Source organism: Sarcophilus harrisii, chromosome 5, assembly GCF_902635505.1.
Source record: "Sarcophilus harrisii chromosome 5, mSarHar1.11, whole genome shotgun sequence".
NCBI lineage: Eukaryota > Metazoa > Chordata > Mammalia > Dasyuromorphia > Dasyuridae > Sarcophilus > Sarcophilus harrisii.
Window position 1 is genome coordinate 43,406,151 of NC_045430.1, and position 27,054 is coordinate 43,433,204.

At 33.2% G+C, this 27,054-nt stretch overlaps 1 protein-coding gene across 3 annotated transcripts in view; it reads right to left on the reverse strand.

Moving 5' to 3' along the window:
* LRRIQ1 (leucine rich repeats and IQ motif containing 1) overlaps positions 1-27,054 on the reverse strand; it is a 315,252-nt gene that overhangs the window by 110,425 nt on the left and 177,773 nt on the right. For all 3 annotated transcript variants that reach the window (XM_031940562.1, XM_031940561.1, XM_031940563.1), the window contains one exon: positions 20,536-20,637. In XM_031940562.1, coding sequence (XP_031796422.1) covers positions 20,536-20,637 — 102 coding nt within the window. The remainder of the gene's footprint in view (positions 1-20,535; positions 20,638-27,054) is intronic.

Below are 27,054 nucleotides of genomic sequence, written 5' to 3' on the forward strand. Positions count from 1 at the left end.
CTCAGTGGTGTTAAAAAAAAAAAAAACTAAAAATATTAATTGGCTCTATCATCTAAAGTTGGGAAGAAAAATATCTTAAACTTCTGTCTAACACATTTTGAAGGTAAAAAAGGAGGAAATTGGGAAAAAAAAAACTATCCCTGGCATTTGTTCAATATTTTAAAATTTTGATTGCTTAAATTTATCACAACTTTATTATTCTTTTTTTATTGTGCATGTGGTGTGTGTGTGTGTGTGTGTGTGTGTGTGTGTCCAATGAGGTTAAGTAACTTGCTCAGGGTCACACAGGTAGAAAGTGTTAAGTGGGGTCTAAGGCTAGATTTGAACTCAGGTCCTCTTGACTCAGGGCCAGTGCTCTCTCCACTATACCATCTAGCTGCTTTCATCATTCTTTTTTTTTTTTTTTTGAGGCAATTGGGGTTAAGTGACTTGCCCAGGATCACACAGCCAGGAAGTGTTTATTGTTTGAGGCCAGATTTGAACTTAGGTCCTCCTGACTCAAGGCTGGTGCTCTATCCACTACATCAATCAACTGCCCCCTCATTATTCTATTTTTGAAAATTGACATGACAACATAATTTTCAAATAATATTTACCACAGGCAAAATTTTAGAGTTGAATCATTCTCAGACAATTCATATGTAAAGTCCTTTGGGGATAATAAAAAATATGGGAGTTATTTTGGTTGGCTGGTTGGTTTGGGGATTTCTCTCTCTCCACCCCCTCCCCCATTTCTATAATTAAATAGCTGAATGGATTCAAGGAGAATTTGCCAAATGCCTCAGAGACCAACATGAAAAATTCAATGAAATAGATGATTTTCCTCCCTGAAAGTAACATACAGGGACAAAAAGAAAGATATTAGCTTTAATAGGTGCTATATTAAAGAACAAAAATAATTCCTTATTGTCAGATCAATAATTCATCCTAGAGCTCAGAATTTTTCTTATGTAGTACTGTCAATGGATGTTTTGTGGAATGCTGATCCCAAAATATTAAGGATATAATCAGAACATCCATTAAGTTCTGTTATGGATTTCTCATCAAGGAATTTATTGTAACCTTTTTAAAACCTATTTATGCTTTTCAGCCTGTACTAACTCTTAAGGCATGAGTTCTTTAAATGTATTGCCTACAGTACAAATACCTGGTTGTTCTGATCATCCAGTTAAATTTTAATTTTATTATTCACTATTTAAAAGAAGGATAATTTTTGGCCATAGGCATATTCCTTCCTTATGAGAAGACTGAAATTCCTTAATAACTTAATAGGTAGTTTGTGATTCTGCAGCTAAAAAATTCACTACTAGTAGACTGAACTCATATTGTCTGGGTATATCCTCAAAAACACAGTTTGATTCAGGATATACTAAAGCCTGGCCTTCCAGACATCAGTCAATTTCATACCAGTAAAACATACTGGAGTAAAACGTTATATGAGGAACTTATTCATATCATTCATAATTTAATGGACTTGAGTCATGATCTTACAGCTTTTGCCACTATAGAATCACAAACTTTTACTACTTTGGTAATGGTTTTACCTTGTTCTATTGTTAATGCTTATATACTCTCTAAATCAGGTCTCTAGATACTATTCTCTAAAGGGGTTGAGACATTTGGCTCCCTGGGACCACAATTCTTCAGCCTGACCATTTTCTACTCTCTTGCTAGATGTCAAATACTGAATGTTTCTGATCCCCAGCCTCTACTTTCTACCTCTGGCTCAGAAAACTGTGATCAAATCATTAATACAAACGATGCTGGAAACAGCGTCAATTGCTTTTCCTATTGGTCCACTGATCATATGTGACATTCCCAAAGCATCTCTATGTATGTGTCTGTCTATCTTCTTCCCCTATATATGTCTGTATACATACATGCATATATATATATATATATATATATATATATAGGTTGTGATATATGCATGCATATATTTAAATATATAAATATGTAGGTGTATATTTGTGTGTCGTATGCATAATATATTAAAATACATTTCTATGCAGGTATACATATACATATATATATACACATATGTGTGTATAAACTACAAAAGCATGAGTCTCTTGACTTGAAGGAGCTTACATTCTAATGGGTAAATATTTGTGCATACATACACACATGCTTACATAATAGTCACATGGGTATGTATATGTGTATAAAGATAGTATGTATTTATCTGTTCAGATACATATATACATATCGCATTCACAATGCTTACCATACAGTAAATAATTAATTGCTTTCATTCATTCACCAATTCTAATGAATTCAATGATAGATTTTTAGAGAGTTACTTAGTGATAGAAATTGACAAACACTGGTAAATCCTAAACCCCTGAAATCAGTAGGTTTATTGTCATATTACTTTATATGGAAAATCAATACAAGATGGTTTTAGAAGAGGAGGAGCAGAAACAGCTGAAGGGAACAAGAAAGGATTCACGGAAAGGCTGTGCTCAAGCTGTGTCTTGAAAGAAATAAGTGAGCCTAAGGGACAAAAGCGGGGAGGAGGGCATTCCAAGTATGTGGGAAAGCCAATGTAAAAGAGAAAAGATGGGAACTGAAATATTCTGTATGAAAAACAGAAAGGAGATGAATTTGACTGGATCATAAACTGTGGTAAAAAAAAAAAGTGACAGAAAATGGGGTAATAGGTTCAAACTAGATTATTGGGGGCTTTAAGTGACAGAAGAGTTTCAATTTTGTTTTAGAGGTAATAGGGAGTCACTGGATTATACTTCATAGGGGAGTTCCATGGTTAGACATGTTCTTAAGAAAAATAACTTTGGTGGCTGCATAAAGGATTAATTCGTTTGGGAAGAGAATGGAAAGTGTTCAGATACAGGTACGGTATGACCTTATTTCAATTCTGCTGACCAGTAGGCATTGGGATGCAGGGCCCCACTATGAGAAGGGGTTAAACGATCCTGCAAAATTTACTCAATAAATATTTATTGTGTGCCTACAGTATTAGCTACTGCATGTAAAGCACAGTCCTTTTAACAAGATATCAAAATGCCTGCAGAGCCATCTTTACTATAAATGACTAGTAATGTTGAGTTCTAGAATTATGGGTTAAAACTAATCAGATACCAGGGAATTACAGTGCTAAAAAGAGCTGGTGGGGCAATCAAAATAGACAGCAAGTACCACTAACATTTGTAAGGGATATGGGTTGGTAGTAAAGTCCTTAAATATGTAGTTCTTGAATGTCTTTAAATAAAGTAGCAATTTAATGGTAGTTAATCTTTTCCAGGTGTTTTGTGTGATTTTGTCTATATTTTTCTGCTTTTAACACTTGGCCAATGCTTAATAAATACTTCTTGATTGATTGATATATGTAGGTTTTCATGTTCAAATAAGAGCAGCTCCAAATTTCTGCCAACCTATTTCTTTTGGACTTAAATCTCCAGGGTATTTCTATGTACATCATTCTAAATGGAGTGGGACAGATGGTGGACAATTAATATGACTGTATACTGAAGCATCTAAATGTTGTGGATAGAGTGCCAATCTTGGAGTCAGGAAGAGCTGAGTTCACATCAAGTTTCAGATATTTGCAAGCTGCATGACCCTGGGCTTATCTTATGTCATTTGACTTCTCTTTATCTCAGTTTCCTCAACTGTAAAAAGGGCACCTGCAGGGTAATAGTGAAATATTTGTAAAGCAAAGCTCAGCAGTGTGCCTGACATATAGTAAGTATTTAATAAATTCTGATTCAGTGTTTTGCGTTTTCTTGTTTTCTTTCTCTCTCCCCCCTCCCAGTTTCTGCTTTCCTACCTATTCCCCTTGGTTTTCAATTTCACTAGGTGATCTGCTCACATATGTGTATGCAGGCACACACACATACTTTCCCTTCACCCAGATGTTGATCCAGGGACCAGTAAATAGATTGTGGTGGCATGAGGGCAAATTTCTCAAGGGCTATCCTTTAGTAGGATAATATCTACATTTGGGGTAGCTAGATGATTCACTGGATAGTGTTGGGTTTAGAATCATGACTTCAAATCCAGCCTCAGGCATTTCCTGTGGCAATGGGAAAGTCACTTCACCTTGTTTTGCCTCAGTTTCTCTATCTAAAAAATGGAGAAGAAATTGTCAAACCTCTATTATCTCTGCCAAGAAAACTCCAAATGGGTCACAGAGAGTCAAGCACAAATGGAAAAATTTAATATCTTCCTTTACAGTTATCATTAAATAGAGTATGCATGAAAAGCACTCTTCTCTGCTTCCTGCCATGACCCACTTATGTCTAGAGGCTCCCATTTACCTTGACCTGAAGCTGCCAAGGTAATCTTTCCTGATAGGAAGCATGTAAGTGAACTCTGTTATAGCATCTTCTCTTGTTAATGGAACCTCCATCTCTTTTCCTGCTTGCTAAGCCACTTTCTGTCCTTCAGTTGCTTTGGGTCTCCTGATTCCTAATTTTTGCTTAGACTTCAGACTTCTCCCTTAGTCTGCTAGCCATGAATTGTGCTCTCTTCTCTTTTGATCCAGAGCTCACTCATCTACCTGATTCTTACTCACGGCTTTTCTCCGGCTCTCATTTATTTCTCTGACTCTACCTCTCTGAAGTCTCAGTTTCCCCAGTTACAGAATGAGTGATTGGAACCTGATTATCTTTCAGGCCCCTTCTAGCTGGGCTATTTCTCTAAATGATCATTCAAGCCTTAATGCAATATTCCCAGCAGTTAAGACACCTACTTGTACTTTGGGAGAAGGCAGTCCCAACAACAACAACAAAAAAAAAAAGCCAAGATCCCAAACAATAAGCTCTGCTCATACTCCACAATAACACAAGCCAGACTCTCCCATTAATCCAGATCTCATGGTAGGCTTCCCAATTTCTACAGTGGAATCCAATTCTATTTCAGAGAAGCAGAAGCCAGTCCTGGCTGATCTGGATTTCATGCCTATACCCAATTCCAGGATTTATGTTTCATTAGGAATATATCTTAAGACTGCCTAATATTTCTGCTGTTTTGTTTTTCTGTCTTCATTTGGAACCCTGGCAGCCTGAACCACTGCTCTCACCATTAATGACCTTACACCTTGGGCTCAAAACCCCAGTGTCTCTGATGATGCTTTCTGATGACCCTGCAACTGCCTGTGAGAGTACTCTCATTGGTTCAAAATGAATCCCTCTCATCCTGATAATGGAGCCTAAATCTGAATCACCTATTGCTTATGGTCTATTATGGCCAGTAAAGTTCCACTTGAGCAAGTGTTAGTCAACCTGGAGCTGATTCCCATTCCTATTCCTATGACATTCCACTTCTTTCAATCAAGGACAGAATCAGTACAATATAAAAACTGGAAGGATATTAGCAACAAGCCCTTAAAAATGACAGTGCAGGTGGCTGGCTGTGTGGACATGATGGGAAAGGGCTTCAGAGTCTAAAGAATCTTGAAGCATAGGCACTTAAGACCCTCTCTCTCTTACTGTGGAAATGGAACAACTTGAACTCTTGTCAAAGAGCAACTAAGAACATTCATTTTTAGAAAAACACATTTAGAAAGTGGAATTGGAGGAAGGATGAATGTGTTAGCAATTTCATAGCTCAGTAAATAAATCAAAAGAACAGGATAGATATTGAATTGGTCCCTATTTTTTCATTTGTTTTTCTAGTATTCTACTTTAAATGGTCAGATTAGCAAGACAGCTAAAAAGTTCTGTCTCCCAATAAGAATTAGGAATTCTTGTTGCTTGATTTCTTAAGTTTATGGTAAAATGACATTGGATAAATTGTTTAATTTTTTTATAATGCTGAATTCAATGTATATTTTAACAAGCAGAAAAAATGCAAAATGTACAATTGTGAATATGACTTGCACTTTGATTCATTATTTATAATCAATTAATCAATCAATCTTTATTAAGGACATTATTCTAAGTTCCAGGTAATATGAGATACTAAAAATATAAAAAAACAAACAACACAACAAAATGCTTCCTATCAGAAAATATAACATATATTACTATATTCATGATAGATGCAAAACAAATGCAACAATAAAGTGACCTTGAGTAAATAATTCCACTTAGGCATATTTACAAACCATTCTGGTCCTGATTTTCATTTGAACTGAACTCGAGTGAAATTTGCTAGTAATCAATCATTCTAATCAAACTGCAGTATAGAGAAATTATGATTAAAGCAGCTCCATGTCAAGCTATGGTCAAAACTGTTCTAGAACCATTTTGTTCCCTTTGAGTGTAAGTGGACCCTAAATCTGTTTGGCCCTCTATTTTTCATTAAGTGAAACCATAGGAATAGTATCAATCAACTTTTTATTTTTTTAATTAAAAATTATAATAGACTGTGCTTTTCTGAGGTCTATAATGGATTAGATTTAGATAGGAATATGATATGTAAATTTGTATTTTCTATATTTAAACACATTAATGATATAGCCTTATGTACAGCTTATTTTTTTTCCACTCTGAAATGATAAACTTATATAGACTTTATAGACTATTTTTAAAAATAGATATTAAACAAAAAGTACTCTTTATGAGGTGAAAACTCAAATATTTCAGGGAGATTTAGGTATAAGAAATGGTACAGTACACCACAGGAGGATATATACTATTGAAGCATGAGTAACATAGACTAACAAAGACTGACAACATCTACACACGCGGACCCACCATTTTGGCTAAGAACCAGGAGTCACGCTTATTATGTAGAACTCTCAAGGGTATCATGCAATCAGAGGTCACAATCGAGGCAACAGAAGCAATGTCACGATATCAGAGAATGGGCCAATTCAGATCTGCTCCCTGACAGTCAGTGAGGTCAGGGCTCGCGGCAAATAATTGTATTAGACAGAAATATTCTCTGCACACTTTTAGAACTGTCATCTGAACAAACAAGGCCAGGTCATCTGTAGGTTAAATCGAACTCTTTTCCTGGTATCCAGTGCTACTTTCTATTCTTAATTTGTTCAATTTTTTGGTTTGTTTTTCGGCAGATGTTGAAATTCTCTTGCACCACTGTACTTAGTGAATAAACGAATTTTAAATATTCATTAATCATTTAAAATGAATTTTAGATTATATAACATATTTCAAGACACTTAATCCTTAACATTATGAAAATTTTAACTGATAAAGTTACTCCATGAGAAATGAAAAACCTATTCTTGAGACTGAGAACAAAATTATCTTCCAAGTCAAAATGGAAAAAAACTCTATATAGAGGTTCTCATTAATGTGAGTTCTATAAACTTGACAAATATATTTCAGTGTAATTGCTTTCCTTTGTTATCCTACATGTTTTATTATATGATGCATTAAAAAGTATTCTGAGAGGTGGCTTTCCAAAGGGGTTCAAGACACACGTGCGCACACACACACACACACACACACACACACAGCTCTATTCTATAATCTTTCTCAGGTGATTATTTCTATGAGATCATATGACTTTCTGTTTACCCTTCATAAAACATAAAACACTCAACTCAGAAAATAAGCATTTGTCAAAAAGTAGTTATTAATAAATTAATAAAAGATACCTATTGCTCACTTAATGTGTTTTCCTGAAAGTTTAGTTGGGAGAGGGAAAAAAAACTTGGTAAGAGTTGGTGAATCAAATTTTAAAAAATGAATGATAAAAGATTTTTTTCCCCCTTTGGTAGTAATGACAATGAAATTGTAATTGTAATTGAGTAGCATATTAATTTCTCAGAACCTAAACTCAAATTTGAAAATTCACAATAATGGCATATATTCCATATCTGTCATGAATGAAAAAGTGGACTGTCAATTATCTCTCATCTTTTTTCTCCATTCTTAAAATGCAGTCTTTTTTTTAAAAAAGGGCCCCAAACCAGTGATTTAGTATGTATTACTACTTTAACACAAATAGTCTTTTGAAAAGCATTGTTACTTTGACTCTGAGTGTGTAGATGCTTTAATTCAGTACCCAATTTCAATAGGTATTATCTAAATGATAGTATTCCTTCAACAAGATTTTCTCCTTATACATGTTTAATCTTAAAAAAAAAAATTCTCTTTTTCAAATCTTCAAATTTGATATTTACTTAAAAACATGCATACATACAAAAAAAATATGATGGCACCTTCCAAATTCAAATGCTGTAATAAACACGATGATAAAATCTTGACCCTGACATTGGCAAGTGTTCAAATTTCAACTCAATTTGTATGCAGTTCTATGTTTTTCATGGCAGAGTTTTTGTTTAGTATGCTATCAGTTGGAAAGTACTCTACATAGTTTCATCTATATGGTCTAAAGGCCAATAGTATAATGCTTCCAAGAAAGATGCTAGAATCTTTTCACATTTCAAAGATTTCAATTTTGAATAACTTATAATCATAAACCTTCTCTGAGAGCTTCTAAATCTGTAATGCTTCTCTTGTATTTTCACAGATTATATGAGTTTTATAAAAGGTGTAAGCTTTCTTCAGCGTGAATAAGAGAATTTTCAATAACTATTTCCATTTCAAAGATTTAAGATTAAGTTTTTTTTTTTTTCCATTCACATCACATAGTTGGATTTTTTTTTTTTCATTCACATCTTTCAAAATGTATTTTGACTTATATGGTTGAGCCACAACTTTATTAGCAATAAAAAAGAGGGAAAAAAGCAACAAATGTATGTTCAACATTAAAGCTGTTTTTATACGGAAACATGTCCTGACCTCATTAAAAGAAATCAATATTTCATAATACTGCATTTTATGTCCAAGTGATGGAAAAACAAAATTTTTTTTGTCAAAACAAACTAAAGGCAATTACATTTTCAGATCAATAGTGTCCTTGTAAGATTCTTCCCCTAATCCAAACCCTAAGGGCATTTCTGCAGCTCAGAGAAGGGATTAAAAACATTCCTGGCATAATCTCTAAAATGTATAGGACCTTCTCCATCCCTCTTTCCCCAAACATATCTTCTTCATGGGTTTCAGCTCATTATGGTTATTTAAATACTGTTATAACATTTGGGCATGATATTGTCATTATTAAAATGATATTTATGATTCTTTTTTCTGTCACTTAAATAAAATAATTCTCAATACCATTTAATATCCACAAACATGAATTTTTAAAAAACTAGCCAGGAAAAGGAAAAATTTGGAAATTCCTCATTTAAGAGATTCACAAATTTAGTACTCTGCATTCAGTAATTTGAAGGCAAATAAAAACAATGGCTTTTGATGCTTTTAAAAAAATGAACCTAAGGCAAAAATTCTTCACTTATTTTTAACTAAATCTAAGTTATATGTTATAATATTCAGTTCAGAAGAGAATTTAACTGAAATCTCTATTACATTTCAACTCAGTGGATTTAACTTGTTTCTAAAATTATCTGCATTTTGCACTCTAAGACCTGGGTCACAACCTTACTTAGGGACAGGAAATAGTTATCAGGTCACCGAATGGTCAGTTGAAAACGGATTTGAAATGCTTCAGCACTTAAGACTCTATTCATTCAAAAGGATTGCCTCATGCATTGTTAAAAGGTGTGTACTGCTCTTCTTTGAATAGGTCAGTTTATACATATATATGATTGCAAATATCCTTTAAGAAGAACCAAAACTTTAGACTCTTGACAATGGACAAAAGTAGTGAAAATGAAGCCAGCACATTCATGCACAGAGAATTTTGTGCCAAAGCCACCTTATGAAACTATTAACAAGAATTGACCTTTAGGAAATGCTCATATATTTTAATCAACCACTTATTGAGTCCAAGGCTAATTCTTCTGGCAGTCAGGTACAATACAAATATTAAGGAGTGGAGAGAGAGGAGGTAAGACAGACAAACACTTTTCAAATACTTTTCTTCTTAAAGAAGTATTTTATACTTTTCATGGCAATGGGGAAACAAATGTTCCTTCCATCTAAGGAAGATGATCATGTTCACCTGTATATCTCAAAATAGTTATCCTTGAGTATTCTTTCATTTTCACCTGATATCATTTTGAACAAAACATGACAATGGGGATATGGAAGTAGCATGAAGAAAGACAAAAAAAGGACTATTTCATTTGAATTTTTCAGTTTGGGAATACATCAATATTAGTTTTCTAAATTTGCAAACGTGCAATTTCCATACTGAACACTGGTAGCATCAGAAATGACAATGAGAAAAACTCTAAATTGAAAGAACTAAAAACCTTAAAAAAGCAATGAAAGAAAATAATACCATTACCTAAACAAGACCCTTTTCCAACATGTGGAAGCCCAAGCTCATCTTATTATGAACATAGGATCACATAAAGGTGTTCCATATTTACTTGCTTTTTCTTTGGCAATAAACGCGAAAGAATGTTTTATTCTGCAAATGTTAAGGGAAGCAATGTTATCATTGATGGACAGGAGGTTGGAAAATTAGGCACAGATTTTATTTTTAAGTTTTATTTTATAATAAGAAACTGGGCCATTAAAACTATGTAACTGAAGCTCTAGTGCGTGCACTAGAAGGCCCCTGAAGTCTTTTACAACTTTTCAGAGTGCCGCTGTTGTGAACTAGGTTTGCACTCTGCCAGAAGAGCAGCTCTGACCCATGGCGAGCACTCCTTCAGATCAACACTGCCTCAGGCTTTTCTGCTTTCTCCAAGAAGTCTTACATTTCAGGCATCAAGTTGAATTTCTTCTGGAGATGATTAACCCAAACCCATGACAGATTTTTTCCAAGATATCCAACTCCTTATGTTTATTTTATCCTGGCTCTTTTTTGGATGTACTGGACACAAGTAACCTACTCATTTTACATGTTAAAGGGCTGGTGGAGAGCCATTAATTCCTTAAAAAATGAGAAAATATTGCAATGTGATGAACTCTGTTGTGTGAGCTCACACCAGCTACAAAATTTGGATTTTTATGAGGCATGTTTCTTCTATGCTATTTTTTTTAATGCATTTCATCACATCTCAAGATAAGGATCTCATGCTTTCTGGAAATGCATTATAGTGTATTAAAAAACACAATGCTGGAAGGATCAATTGCTGTTTCCATAAGCACAGTTTGCAGGGGGTTTTTAACTAAACCTAAAACTTGGCATACAGTTTCAGTTTTAAAAAAAAGGAAAAGAAAAAAAAAGGATAAGGATAATTCTTCCTATCCATGTCCCTACCCAGTCCCTATACTCCCTAACTTTTCCAAGATTTTCTTTTTAGATTGGGCAGAATATGATGGATAAAGAAAAATTTCTGGTGCTTTTTTCATTTCTTAAACAAAGTAATACTCAAGAAATTATTTTTGAAAATAGCTAAGTAAATTAAACTTTTACTATGCATCACTAATTGAACCTTTCATTGGAACTTGAAGATTCTATGTTCTTATAAAAAAGTATCTTGGATACTTTCACTGACTTTTTGAGGCCAATACAATTGTCTTTGAAACCTTATTTCTAAACAAATTATTACTTTGCTAATGGATAGTGAATCGTAACATATATATATATATATATATATATATATACATGCATACATATAAATATATATATGTGTGTGAATATTATAATATTCACATAGAAACAGAAGTGATACCCATTTGAAATTCCTATTGTTGAAATTTTCACTTTTTCTGGTCAAAGAAAAATGGAAAGAAACCAAGAACATTATAAATTTATTTTAAAAATACACATGCTCTTAAAAGATACTAGATCTAACTGTTTTACTTTTAATAAAGCTATTGACAATGGTTACAATTTGATGAAAATGGTTACATGCAGAAAATTAAGGCAGCTAAGCTACAAAAGTATAGTAGAATAGTTATCTAATCACACAAGTTGGTATTTTCTGACCATGAGTAGTTCATTGCTATGTGAAATGACAATTTTGAGAAATTCTAAAATTAGAAATTTACTCTTACACCTTAATGATTTTCATAGTGGTAGGTAGATTAGTTCATTAGCTAATTCAATAAGCATTTGCAGAGCACTTACTGTATTTTATAAAAATATTCTAGGTGATGGGAGAGATATAAAATTTAGATAAGACATGCTATCTATCTTTATATGGAACTCAAAATCTAGTAGTTTAAAGTAAATATAGTTTCATGACTTTAAAAAAGCTACAAAGAAAAGATGATTTTAACTAATTTACAACATATTTGGGGTTATTCTCATAAATAGAATAATTCCTATTTATAACATAAGGATACAGGTACATAAAATAATAAAATACTGTTTAAATAAATTTAAAAATATGTTTCCTATCAAATAACAGAAATAATTAAACTTATATAAAAAAGAAACAACATATATAAAGAGTGATATTCATCATTCATTAGGTTCAGGTTAATAAGTTCAGAATTGTTCATTTTGTTTAATTAAGGCTACATTCCTGCTTATAAATGTAAAAGAATAAAAAATCTTCAAAGATTCATTGCCTTGCATATAATTCTCAATAGTTATTTGTGGAATTTCATCTTTAAGTAAAGGTTTCAAACAGTTGATTTTTATAATTTAATTTATTACTCAAATAAGTTGATAGGTATCAGTTTCTTCTTTAATTCATACTTAGGTGGGCTACATAAGTTCAAAGCCTTACACGTGGTAGAGATGATTGATTGTCTAACATCACTTTAGAAATATCTAAGACAGATATGGATATTAAATTTGTCCTGGTAAACTTACAGCAAAATGGATCATTCAACAAACATAAAATTCATTCATTTAAATTATTTCATTGCCACATGAAAACAAATTTTCATTTAAAATGCTGTCATTAAAAGATATAGAGATATATAAATATATGTGAATAAACATGTATTATAGATATTCAGAAGCATTCAAATAATGATGAAATTTACCCAATAAATATAACTAAAATAGATATTTTATAATACTAAATTTGTCGCGGTAAAACATAGAATAGAAAGGATCATTCACTTGAATCTGAAACTCACTCATTTAATTGCCACATGAAAACTTTTTTATGAAAAAATGTTGTGTCATTAAAAAAATATCTACAATGCCTATCTATTATATTCATATACATGTATGTACATACACATATATTCAGAAGCATTCAGGTAACAGTAAAATACAACCAAATACCAAGTATATTTACAAAAAGTTATTTTTCTTGTCTTCCATGACACCTCAAAGAATAGTCTTAAAAAGTAAAAGGGAATTTAGTCAGGAATAATAATATCTGCATGATTTACTCAAGTGTTCAAAAGAATTTCACTACAAAAAGTTTTGAGATTATTTTCTTCCTGCTCAGTAACAGTTAAGAAGTTTTACACTAATTCAAATACACCATCTTCACTACCCTTTCAGTTGAGTGTTAAAAGCTAAAGCCCCCTCCCCTTAGAATAGGGGAAAAACAAATCACTTATAGTCATGAAGTTTGACAAGAACCACAACCCTAATTAATAGAATAGTATGACACTGTTATGTATTTACCTATTCAATGGTTTCCTTAACAAAATAATAAAAAGTAATGTCTATCAACATTATACTTCTTATCCAAGATTTATAAAATATTAGATTCATGGGGACTTAAAATAGGAAAAGACCTTAGAGATCATTAATTCAAAAACCTTTATTTTACAAATGAGGAAATAGGACTGGATTCCAGATCTTCTGATATCAAAACTAGCACTATTTTCACTGTACCACATTGCCTTCCTATGTCAGCAATTTCTGGCACAGAAGGATGTCATGAAAATTATATCTTGAATATAACTGAGATGATATATCATCACACAGCAGTTATGTTTCACTTTAAGACTGATAAACACATTATTTCATTTGAACCTCACATCAATCTTAGGTGTTATTATTAATCCCATTTTATAGAAAAGGAATCTAAGACTCAGAAAATCACAATTTAAAGTTGGAATGGACTTAAAGTTGGAATGGTCCACGTAGCCCAACTCATATCCTAAAAGAAAATCTTACTGTAATATACTCAATAAATGTCCAACTAGCCTTTTTCTGGTAGCCTCTAATTTGAGAAACTAATAGTCAAGAAAACTATTTTTGGCTATGTCTTACTGTCATTCCCCCCCTCACCAAAATCTCTAGATTATTTTCAAACAAAATGAATATTTTTAAAAGTTATGTGACTTATTCAAGGTCACAGTGGATCAAATGTCTAAACTGTCAAATGGAATTTGAACTCAGGTTTTTCTAACTTCAAGACCAGCAAGTTATCTACCCTCTCTCTCTTTTTGTGTGTATGTGTGTGTATAAATAATGTGTGCCTGTATATGCATACACACATATATACATGTGTGTATATGTATACACATATCTAATATGTGTATGTATATGTATACATATATACATGTGTATGTGCATACACATATATAATGTACGTGCATGTATATGCACACACATATAATGTGTATATGCATGTATACACACATATATAATGTATGTATGTATGTGTATACACACACATACATATATATATATATATATATATGTATATATATATATATATATATAGTTTCCCAAACTTTATTTTTTCATGGAGTCCATCATATGTCTATGGGTTTTTTTTTCATGGTGCTCTTAGGTCAAAAGAAATACCCACAATTTTATCCATTAAGCAGTTAGGTCAACAATTTGAAATATCCTGTAAGTTTGCTATGACTCCCCAAGGCATTATGGTACACAGTTTAGGAAACACACCATAACACTCTGCTTAACCCCTCTTTGATCCTCAGTTTCTTCATTTGGAAAATGAAACACTTGGACTAGATTTCCAAAATTAACTTAAAATCCAGCATGAACAGTCTATGATCAATCAATAGACATTTTAGTTTGAGTGGAACATATATAAAGCACCAAAAAGAAATTATTCTATAACTAGTTATGTATAGATATACTAAAGTCATGAAAATTAAGAGATTGCCTTCAGCTTGCTCAGGTTAAAATCTAACTACCAACAATGTGGAAAGCAGTCATAATAGAATGACTGACTGAACCATTGACATCAGGTGCTTTCATCTGACTTCTAAATTAACTATACTTTTAAAAGTTGAGACTATTATAAATTCTTAATTTAAAGTAATAGGAATTAAAAAGGAGAAAGTTTAGAAGTTAAAATTTCATTAAAAGTAAAATTAAAAGGATAGTTTGTTTAAAATATTATTCTTTATATTTATTCAACTAATTATAACATATGTATTACATATACATATATAATTTATAGTGTTCACATAAGTTTTTAGATTATATGTTTGCATAGTCTTATGGAAGAAGAAAGAGGAGAGAAAAAGGAGAGGCAGAGGGAAAGTGAGTTAAAACAATCATTGGACTAGTGATTAAGTTGATACAATGGAATTATTTGATTGAGGAAATTTCCTTTACCAATGGAGAATGGCAATTAATCTGCAATTTATATTAGAAGTTGCCAAAAGATAGATAAAGAATTAAATAACTCATATTAATAAAATACTTAAAGTTAACAAAATTCTCCTCACAAAATTCCTATGGGGTAGATAGTATAAATATTATTTCTATCTTACAGATGAAACAGGCTAAAAAAAAAGGCATTTCTAAATTTTTTGCCCATAATTACAGTCAATAAGTGTTGGAGAGTATATCTGAACCCAAGTTTGCTGTTCTCATTTCTAATGCAATCTCTACTACACATTATTGCCTTTAAGCAAGTACTATAGACTCAAAATGGGTCTGATTAAGCAACCCCCAGGTAGAGCAAGTACATGATAAGGGCACAGAGAAGTATTACTAATATTTTCTTTTTAAAAATTTCATCAAATAAATGGAGTGATATCTCAGAGACTATTCTGATAATTTTTCTTTTTTACTGATATAATAAAATGGTTTTATCCTCAATTTTTTCCCATAAATATGACTTTTAAATGATGAGTTAGCCAACAAGCATTTATTAAGCACCATAGTATACTATAGTTATAACTTCCTTAAGAACAAAGTGACTTGAAAATATTTCCTATAATTGTACCCAGTGACTAAATAAGAATTCCTAGAAGTCTGTCCCATTTTCCTTGGGCCCTTTCAACAACTGGTATAGTGTTTCCCATATAGGTAGCTAAGTATGCTTATGACATCAGGAAACTCTTTAACACTTTAAGTTGCAGAGAAAGTATAGATCTATAGCAGTAGAAGGTATCCTCAACTGAGAGATTCATAATAAATGTGAAGTCCAACCTTTGTTTCATGAAACTGCAACACACCACCAACTTTGAGTCAAAATAGAGTATTAAAGGAATAAATGTTGAGTCAAAATAAATCTTCATTTTTTTTTCCTTAAGAATACCTAGGGTGTGTGTGGGGGGAAGGGTTAGGAGATGGAGAGAAGGGTGGTTCCTACCCATAGCTGCTGCTTCTTACTTTTGCCAGAAAGAAGTCTAAGAAGCTAACAATCCTCTGTGATCATATATAGCACTTTGAAACAGTGAAGTGCTTTTTAACCTAGCCTTAACTAAAGTTATTATATGTGCAATGTAGGTAAAGTGATCCAAGGAATCTGGGATCACAGTCTCTATCCAAGTGCCCTAAAATTTTATGCTCTGACATGATAAAGCATTTCCTTTACTGGCTTCTAAAAGGAGAGGCAATCCTTATGAAAGCTCTCTTATTCCTGTCTCCAGAATGTGTGGAATGGAACTTTTTCTCTGGGACTTCCTGTGAGGGGTGGGAGAGAGTTATTTCTCTCCCTGCCCTGCAGCCATGGATGCTGCTAACATATGGCAGCATGCATATGTGCAGCCTTGCCAAGAGTGTCTAGACCCCAAGAATCCTACTACATCTTCTGCTTGGGTTTCCTTCCCACACTTCAAAGTATAGGTGATCCAATTTCTAAGGTATACAGTCCCAGCTCAGGCAGCAATCTCATGAGCCTGAGAGGTGCTGGGTTCCACAATGAGAGATGATTAAGAGATGGTTTTCTGTCCCTTCAAATTAACCTTCTTAGAGGAGACAACCACAAAGGATGATGAGGTTCCTTCCAGGCTAAAGATAGCCGTATCAGGATTGTTCAGTCTTCTCCTTTTACATACATTTATAGTAGAGGGTGTGTGTGTGTGTGTATGTGTGTGTGTGTGTGTGTGTGTGTGTGTATGTGTGTGTGTGTGTGTGTATGATTTCTGCTGTAAGCTAAAGTTCATGAGGTCAAGAACCTCCTCTTAAAAAAGCACCTTCCTACAAAAAAAGAAAATGAGTCATATATTAGTAACTTTTGTGTAAATAATTAGCACTATGGGATGGCATTAAATTTGTCCTGGAGACTAGAAACAGGAAAGCAAATCTGTAATGGATAATTCAATTTAGAGGTCAAGGAAGATACAAAGATCCAATATTAGCAGTTAGCATCCAGAACTTAAACTAGGGTAACTCAGAGCAAGAGTAATAGAAGTAGCAAGCAAGCCCAGTAGACGACCAAAAATTGGGACCAGTCAATAATTATAACAACAACAATAATAATATCTAGCATTTATGGAATACCTACTATGTGTGCCAGGTGCTGTACTAGGCAATTTACAAATATTATCTTATTTGATAATCACAAGTCTCCATTTTATAGTTGAGGAAACCAAGGAAAACAGATTAAGTGACATGCCCATAAGTGTCTGAGGTCAAAATTGAACTCAGGTCTTCCTGAGTCCAGGTTCAGCTCCACTGCTCCTCTCTCTAGCTGCCTAAAGGCCATGTTGAACCATTAAGGTTCTTGTGTTCTCTGCCTCTTTCTATAGGATGAGCTTACCAAAAAGCTTGGCACAAGAATGAATCTACACTGGGAAGCAGGTGTAGGTCAGCAGGTTACTCAGCTTTCTTCTGGTCAAAGGTCTACACCTGGCAGCCAGGCCCTGTCTGCCAGACCTTGACAAATGGTACATGTTTGTACTAATGAAGTACCAGAATCTTAATTCATCAGCTTGGGTACTACACCATGTGTCCTACATCTGGACATAGCTCTTTTCATTTGTCAATGTTTCATGAAGAGGGCAGAGTGAAAGAATAACAATGTTCTCTTAGTAGCAAGCTGCTTTACAGAATATATAGAACACAAGAAAGGGATAATTATTCATTCTTTGATCGCTCATCTGGGAAAAGGAAAGAATTGGTTTTTGGTAACTTTTATCAATAAATAACTATACTAATTGATAGTTATCTTTTATTCCTCAAAGTAAACATATTTCTTTTTTCATAGGTCCATAGAAATGAAAAAATATTCTCTTTAAAGTATATGGATCTTAATATAGAAACAGGTATAAGAGAAAGTTAGTAAATAATTACTTAAATAAACATCACTATTTCAATAGTCCTAGAAGTTATTATAGAGAATATTTTTAAAAATCACAGATTGAAGAAAGCAAAATATTAAAAATTAGATTGGAATTTTTTATATTCATGCAAAACCATCTTCAACCAAGTAGGAATTATGAATGATAGTATTCAACTGACACTATGACTTAATTTAAACAAAACCAAGGGAATTATAAGTTAGTCTTGCCAAACCACCCTTGGTTTCCCATTGCGCCTAGATGTTGTTCCACATACTGTTCTCCATAGACTACCATCCCCAGTGGATATATTGCCAAATTGATGTTGCAAGTGTTACTCTTAAATCAGACCTTCCTCACTTCTTCAGGAAGTATGTCCAATTGTTAATTTAATTTGCATTTTTCCAATCCAAAAAAAAAAAAAAAAGCAAACCTCCAAATACAACTGTTTTTGCAAAGCTCTTTCCTTCCAATTTTTTTTTTCCAAATGCCTGTTAGTCTCTTGAAAATTTGGTAAGTACATAAAAGCTGCTCTGTGAAATTAATGAAATGCCAGATGCACTTGAGGTTGAAAAAAAAAAAGTAAACCAAACACATTTCACATGGGGAAAGAATACAAGTACAAATATGTTGCCTTGTATAATGAAGCATGCATGAAAATGTTCCATACATATATGGGTCACCTTATCCAATATTATTTTGGCTAATCCTACTATATACATATATGCATATACATGTATGTATTTTTCCACATTCATTCATACATAGTGCACACTAAAGACTGCATCCATATGTACATCTACTGCTTTAATTTGTAACAAATCTGCATGTCCCCTAGAAATAGTCAAAAAAATTTCATATAATAGAAAGGTTTTCTTCTATCTACTACTGAGACATGTTCCAGTTTAAAGGGGCAAAAATGCTCTAATTGTCTCTCTTCCTAGGGCATCCCCTTTCCAAAGTAACAATCCTTCTACTTAACAGGTAACATCTGTGGAGTTGCTATTGATTTTAGTCAGAATTTCCGCTCTCTCCCCCATTTAAAGAAATAAAACTATAGCATTAAGAATACAGCAGAGAGATTAGGCTTGCTTAAAATTACAAGTCTTATTTTTATTGAAAAAATATTTAGAGAACTCACTAAATAAAACCCAAACTTTCACTAACACAGTAATAAAATTTTAAAAATTCATGTTTAGTATCTTTGGCCCTTTTGAAAGTAAAACTATGTTTTCCTGTGGCTAGAATATAATTTAGTGTTAACTTTAAAAAATAGCATATGAAGAAATGAACATTATTTCAATTTTGGGAATAATAAAGTTGAAAAAATGAATTGAAATTTTTATTTAATGGTTCATAAATTCATAAAGCAAAATTGAAAGGCCTAAGGATTTCATATTATTCTATTTCCCTGCTTTATTACTCCTCTAAGAAAGTATAGATATTACTAGAGAAAGATAGATTCTCATAACTGTGAAACATCTCTATTTCATTGTTTTAGTCATATTTAGTTAACATTTCAGTTCTGTATCAGCAATCCCTTTATTTTTCAAATAGTAAAATCAACATTCTCTCTTCTGAACACTTTGATGTGTATTTTAAAAATAATAAAAAATCAAAGTTAATATTTATGTAGTGTCTACTATGTGCCAGGAACTGGACTAAGCACTTTACAAATATTATCTCATTGATCTTCATAAAGACTCTTGGAGAGAAGTGCTATTATTAAATAAGGTAAATAATGCAAGGAGGAGTTGGGGTGGGTGAAATTTTTCTAGCAAAAGTCAAAAGAGCGTATTCCTAAATCTATTGAAGAACTTCAAACCTCAATAGAAAGTTCACAGAATTTAATGAAATCTATAAACAATGTCATATAGCATATTCATTTCAGCTTTTAGCTACCCAGTCCCACACCAAAATAGCCAAAAAAAGAAAGAAATAGAATAATCTTTATGTACTGTGAGGACAAAATTTTCATAGGTATGTCAATATCAATACACACATATACAAAGTTTTCATAAATACACCCACCCCACACACATATATAAATGTATATAAGTATATACATATAGACATACATATATATGCCACTAAAAATGTAAGAAGTTAACATAATTCCAGTACAAGTGCAAAATATACTTCTGATGATAATTGTTTTTAAATTTTTTGCTCAATATTATTTTTTATTTTTACTCAATTATAACTGAATATTATTATATATTTCTTAACTATATTCTCAATCCTTTACCGAGAGTTTTTGTTTATTTTGAAGCCATTTTCAGTCTTCACGTTTGTAACTTACTTCATAGGTGTGACTGACCCCTACCTTCAAAATATCCTTGTCTGGCAGGGTATGCTTTCCTCACTGGCTTCACAGGGGGTTGTTTATTTTCATTATTTTTGAACAATGCCAGGCGCACAGCAGGGTCTAGACAAAAAGAAGTTAAAAATCAAAGGTCACTTCTAGCTCAATCATTTCCTGAAATAGCTCTTCTTGATTAAGTTATTTTAAACCCTTTCTTGTTATTTATATGAAGAAAATAATAATACTCTTTTACTTCTAAATTTATTCTCTAAATAAGAGAATGATGCAAATCATATAGGTTTATTTTTTTATATATATACTTTTCCCTTCTGATTTTAAAGATTAGTTGTCAATATTTTAAAACACTCAAAGTAAATCAATTACTATGAATATCTTATTCTTAGTTAAAAGTGTTCTTTATTCTTCTTTATTCTTCATTATTCTTCCCTTTGGTGCCAAGATTCTCCTGTTTATGAATATTATGAATATGTTTTAATTTCCAAAAGTTTTGATACCTCTGGTGAAATTGAAGAAAATTTAAATATGTCTCAGTTAGATATAACATGTATTTACCAATTCATTCAGCTATTTTAAATAGTGCCTATTATGTCTTTTCTTTGTTTCTACCACTTGATTCATTTTGTGACAATGACAATCAATAGTGGAAGAATGGGGGCTGGATCATAGAATTTAGAGCTGGAAATAACCTTGGATATCATAAAGACTAGCCTTCTAATTTTAAAGATGAGAAGATTAAGTATCAGAAAAGATATTTGACCAAGGTCATATAACCAATTAATGGCAGAGGCAGATTCAAATCCAAGTCTTCTGTCAAGAAAAGCAGTGGGATAAGATATCCGAAAGGGAGAGGAAAAAAGGTAGAAGGAAGAAATTTAACAAGTGAATAAGATTTTGTTTTTTTCACTTGCTTTGCTCTTGAAAATGTTCACAGGGAAATACTGATATCCCCATTGTCCCAAAAAATCTATATAAATTAAGTAATTATAAAATAAAGTGAAGGTTGATAATAAGGAAAGAGAAATAGGGATGGAGGAAAATATTCAGTTTCCAGGAATCATTGTCATAATTTATTAATTGGTGCTACAAAAGTAGTGTTAGGGAAATGTTTTGGGAAAATGAATAGAATTTATAGAAGAATAATCTGAGACAGGGATAGATTATAAAAATGGTAAAGAAAAAATATTTGTGATGTCAAGTAGATTGGTTAACAATGTGATAATTTAGGATTCAAAAGGCTGTTGTTTTTTGTTTTTATCTGCATTACCTAATAACAAGTGAGAAATGATAACTGTAGATAGCAACTGTTGAAACCAAATAAAACACAAATTCCATATATATAATAACTGCAACAGATATTTAAAATTATGGTGGAAAAAACTGGGAATGGAAGTAATGCATAGAATTGTAAGGGTAATTGTTTTTGTTCATTTTTAACATTTAAAATCAAAAGCATTTTAATGAGCTATTTGTCAATATGATACTTCTGTGCTCCATCTGTAGTTTTCCAACTAAATAATAAATTCAAGGATATGTCATTTGGCATTCTGATAATACATCAGAAAATGTTGACGCTCTAATAATAAATAAAAAAGCACTGACATATGGTCAGGGAGCAACAATGTTATTTTACACATGAAGCACTGTATATAATTCTTGATAACTGGGACCTGAAATATAAATTTTCATTTCACTTCTTGAGAAAATAAGCAGCAGCATGTTATAGAAGGTACCACTTTGAGTTCTTAAAGTGGAAAAGAAGGTAACTAGGAGCAAAGCAAACTTGCCTTCAGGTCTTGACTTTGCCTTCAACTTTCTCTATGACTCTGGAAAGTTACTTCATTTAATTTTGTTTTCTCATTTACTAAAATAAGGGGGCAGGGCTTTATATCCCTTTAAAAACAACAGTTTATGACTAGGAGTTTCTGATCACAATCATCTCAGTTTATTGAAAGCTCAAACACTGAAAAGCCTTAATCATATGAAAGACAAGAAGATAAAAATAATAGTCTGAATTCATTCTAGTTGGAACAAAATCTACAAATCAACCCCTCCTCTTTCATGTACTTCAGAGTTGTATAAATTTCATTTTGCATCTTAAGATATAGTTTTTTAGTCTTCATTTCCAAAAAGCCTTTTAAATAACCTCAACTATATGTTTCGTACTCCTCATAATTTAGAAATAGTTTGTACATTCATTATATTTAAATTATGTATATCCTCTGTTTTATTTCTTGTATGTTTATTTTCCATCCCTCCCACAGCTACCCTTCTCCTCCCTTCAGGCTAGGTCCTTGTAAGAACTTTGAGGCTTGGGAATCATATCTTCTACTGGTATATAAAGTATCTTCAGATAAGCTAATCTTTTATTAATTTATACAGGGTTTTTTTTAAATTTTACAGTAGGTGACAACATATTTTGTAGAATTTAAGTATTAAAAAGTCAAAACTGATCTACGTTATTTGTAAAATAACCAATAGACATTTAAAAATTTAAGGCAATAGTGTTTTCCATTGAAAGTTCATTGAGAGTTTCAAAACCTGCAATCTACCCTTGGAGAAAGAAATCTCAAAGAAAATGATCTTTTAAACTGTGAAACCAGAAAACTTGAAAATGTTTTCATAAAAGATATAATCAGTATGGATGTCATTTTTTAGAAACTTTAACATAGAGGGTGATATATGGCACAGTGGATAGAGTACTGAAGTCAGGAGTACCTGAGTTCAAATCTAGCTTCAGACACTTAATATTTACTAGCTGTATGACTGGGTTAGTCACTTAATCTGAAAGAAAGGAAGGAAGGAAGGAAGGAAGGAAGGAAGGAAGGAAGGAAGGAAGCAAGGAAAGGGAGGAAGAGAGGGAAGGAGGGAGGGAGGGAAGGAGGGAAGGAAGAAGGAAGGCAGGAGGAAGGAAAAAAAGAAAGAAAGGAAGGAAGGAAAAAAGAAAGAAAGAAAGGAAGGAAGGAAAAAAGGAAAGGAAGGAAGGAAGGAAGGAAGGAAAGAAGGAAGGAAAAAAGGAAAGAAAGAATGCAAGAGAGAAAGAAAAGAGAGAGAATGCAAGAGAGAAAGAAAAGAGAGAGAGAAAAATAGAAAGAGAGAGAAAAGGGAAAGAGAAAGAGGGCAAGAGGCAAAGAAAGAGAAAAAGTGGGAAAGAGAGAGAAAGGGAAAGAAAGAGAAAAAGAGAGAAAAGAAGAGGAAGGGAGGAAGGAGGTACTATAACATATCACAAGAAGATGCAAATAATGATGTTCAGTCTTACGGTGCTCAATTAAATACTAAGCCTACAATTCTGCAAAGTCTTTCCAATGACTTAGTTATTAAAATATAATTTCCATGGGAAAAAAAAAGTAGAATGGAAAAGAAAAAAGCAAAAATGCCAATCATCTGTAATGCCAGAGAAACTGAGGCAAGATAGAGACTAGAGAATATTTAATATTTTACTTGAAAGGGAGAGATTGTGCTGGGACCAAATGGATCCATGGTTTGGTCCCAGGGCTGAATGAGACAATTGTCTCCAAGAATCCAGCAAACAATGTGAGTTCTCAATGACATCTATACAGGGGATAGACAGAGGCAGGTGTGGAGTCAGAGCTCTGAGAGTGGGAACAGGACTCTGACAGGGTGGGGGGAAGCATCTGATAAAACAGTATGAGATATTCTGAAAGATTGCAATGGGGAGATGCATTCTGATATTCTAAAATATTAGCTATTTTATCCTTATCAAATATTCTGATGATTAAGAGGAAGGGCTGGTTTTGCAGGATTGAGCAGAATAATTAGAAACTGAGGCAGAACAATTCAGGGAAACCAAGGCAGGACAATTTAGGGAAATCGAGTCAGGCCAATTAGGGAAACTGAGTCAGGACAATAAAAGAGAACTGTGGCATAACACATTCTGCAATATTTTCTTTTAAAGGCAAAGATATATTAAGGTAAATCATAATGAAGAGACATTTAAAGCATAAATGTTTTAAGATTTTTGCTTTTGTTTCCAAGTAGTTAAACTACACAGAAAGAATATCTATTTTAAGAGATTGATACAAACGACATCAATAATTGTCACTTTACAAAACAGCTTAGAAAACAGCTACTAATTTTTTAGAAAAACCTATGAAATGGAGAAAATTCTACAAAAAAAAATCTACAAATTTTTCTAACATTTTGGGTCATGAGGTAAGATAAACTAATAAAGGGTAATTCTAAGTTATTTTTGAAAGACATCAAGTTAAATATACCTTAGAAAAGCCAGTTTTTTATTTTTAATTTTTTAATTATCATAATTACTCTTTTTTTAGTTAAGCTTTATTTTTTTCCATTTCATATTGAAGGAAATTCAAAGTAGGGGTTATAGATCAAATGAAAATATATCTCATTTCACAAGGCAGATTTATAGTTTTGAGCTGGAAGAGACTTCAGGGTCTTTTGAGTTGTGCTCTCTCATTTTGTTGAGTTAAGAAGATGAAGTAAGGCTGTAACTTCCCCAAAGTCATACATGTAATAATTAGCAGAAGTGGTGTGAAGATCGCGTATTTTAAAATCAGTTGGAATCAGGAATTCAGGTTAGGGGAAAATTGTCAGTCTTTATTCTCAGTGAAGAAGGATCGGAGGTGGAAGAGAATCGGCAATAACAATGTGTGCAGCTGAGTCAAGAAGCTAGCTAGACCAGCAGCCACACGACCAGCAGCTAAGAGTCTCGAACCCAGGCCCAATCTCTCCCAGCTTCTGTTTCTGTCTCTCTCTGCCTCCACCCACCAAAATCGTCATTTCCTATACAACACATCAGGACTTGCACGGAGAGTGGGCAGGGACCATTCTTTATCCAATCATGTATATTAATAGAGTATAGCCCAATTACTATTTAAGCCTCATGTACTTGGGACCTCAGTGCATCAACTCAAACCTGGGTCTTCTGGTTCCAAATCCATTCTTCTTCCTACTGTACAATATTGCTGCAAAGTTTCCAAAATTGCAATTTTCATGTATTGAGTTCTATTTCCTCACTAATTTCCATTTTTAAAATGCAGTAAGTATACTCAGGGAATTTTAGAGCTGTAAAGGACCTTCAGAAATGATTTAGCCCAACCTCTTATTTTTTAGAAACTGAGGGCTAGGAACAAAAACATAAGACGTGCTAAGAGTTCAACCCTTTCATTTGACAGATGAGAACCCTAAGGCCTGAAAGACAAAGTGATTTGCTCCCAGTTATAGATCATTACAAGTAGGAAAACTGGCTTTTGAAAACCAGGTCACCTGATCTGATGAAATACATAAACTTCTCTGGTTGGCATTCAGAGCCCTTTCTAACAGGCTAGCTCCTTGTATTTTCAGATGGATGCAGCTTCTCTTCCTCCTCATGCACCAGATGATCTAGCCTGTACTCTTGGTGCAGTACATTTTGTCTCTTGATGCTTTTTCACTGGCTCTTCCCTTGGCCTAGAATTTTCTCCCTCCTCTTCACATCACCCAGGTTACCCAGTGCATGCAGCTCTGGACTGAAGAGATTGGAAAGCTTGACCCATGTGCTTGACCCTGAGCAATCCCTTTCAGTTCCCTAAAGCTCAATATCCTCAGATGGAAAACAGAATATTAACTATTTTCCTGAGCAGTTGTGAGGTTTTTGTGAGATATCCTGTGTAACACATCTTACAACCTTCAAGGCATTAATTATATAAATGAGGTGTTCTCAGCACAGAATAGAATAGTCTATATATTCTATCCCCATCCTCATGAAGCTGCAGATTCCCCCTTCAGGGAGCAATTGCAGTCAAGGGGCCATGTCCTATAAGAGGCCTTTCCTGATGCCTCTTATTAACAGTGCTCCTTCATGTTGCTTTGTTTTTATTTTATGTCTCTTTTGTTGTGACTATGTTGCTTTCTCCATAGAATATAAGCTCCTTGAGGGCAGGGACTGCCCTGTTTTTGTCTCTGTATTCACGTGTCCAAGCACAGTTGCTGACAAACAGTAGTAGTGTAATACATACTTGGGAAATTGAATTGAAACATATCAACTTTGGGGCAGAAGAGGAGCCAGACAAGAGGTTCTTAAAACTCTTGAGCCTCAGGGACTCCTTTTCTATCCTTAAGAATAATTAAAGATACCCCTACCTCACCTCAGGGAGCTTCTGTTTATTGGACTGTATCAATATCCACTGTATTAGAAATTAAAGTGTCTCAGTATTATTGCAAAAATAGTGTTGATCCTGAGGACCTCTATAAAGATTATCAGGAACCCCCATCTTACAAAAACAAGAAGAGAGATGGAATGTTGCATACAGAGAACAAAGCAACAACTTTTGCAGGACAAACTTGAAGCCAGTTTGGGAAGAGAACTTGCAATGAGGAAACTATGGATTAGAATCAAAGGGTAATAGATTAAGAGTTGGAATAGACTTTTTGTGGTCACTTAGACCCACCCTCAACATATTACCAGTGACCCAATTTATGGGTCTGGCTTAATTAGCTTGTTCACAGCTCATACAGATAGCAACAAGTAGCAGGGTCAGAATTTATATTCATGATTTT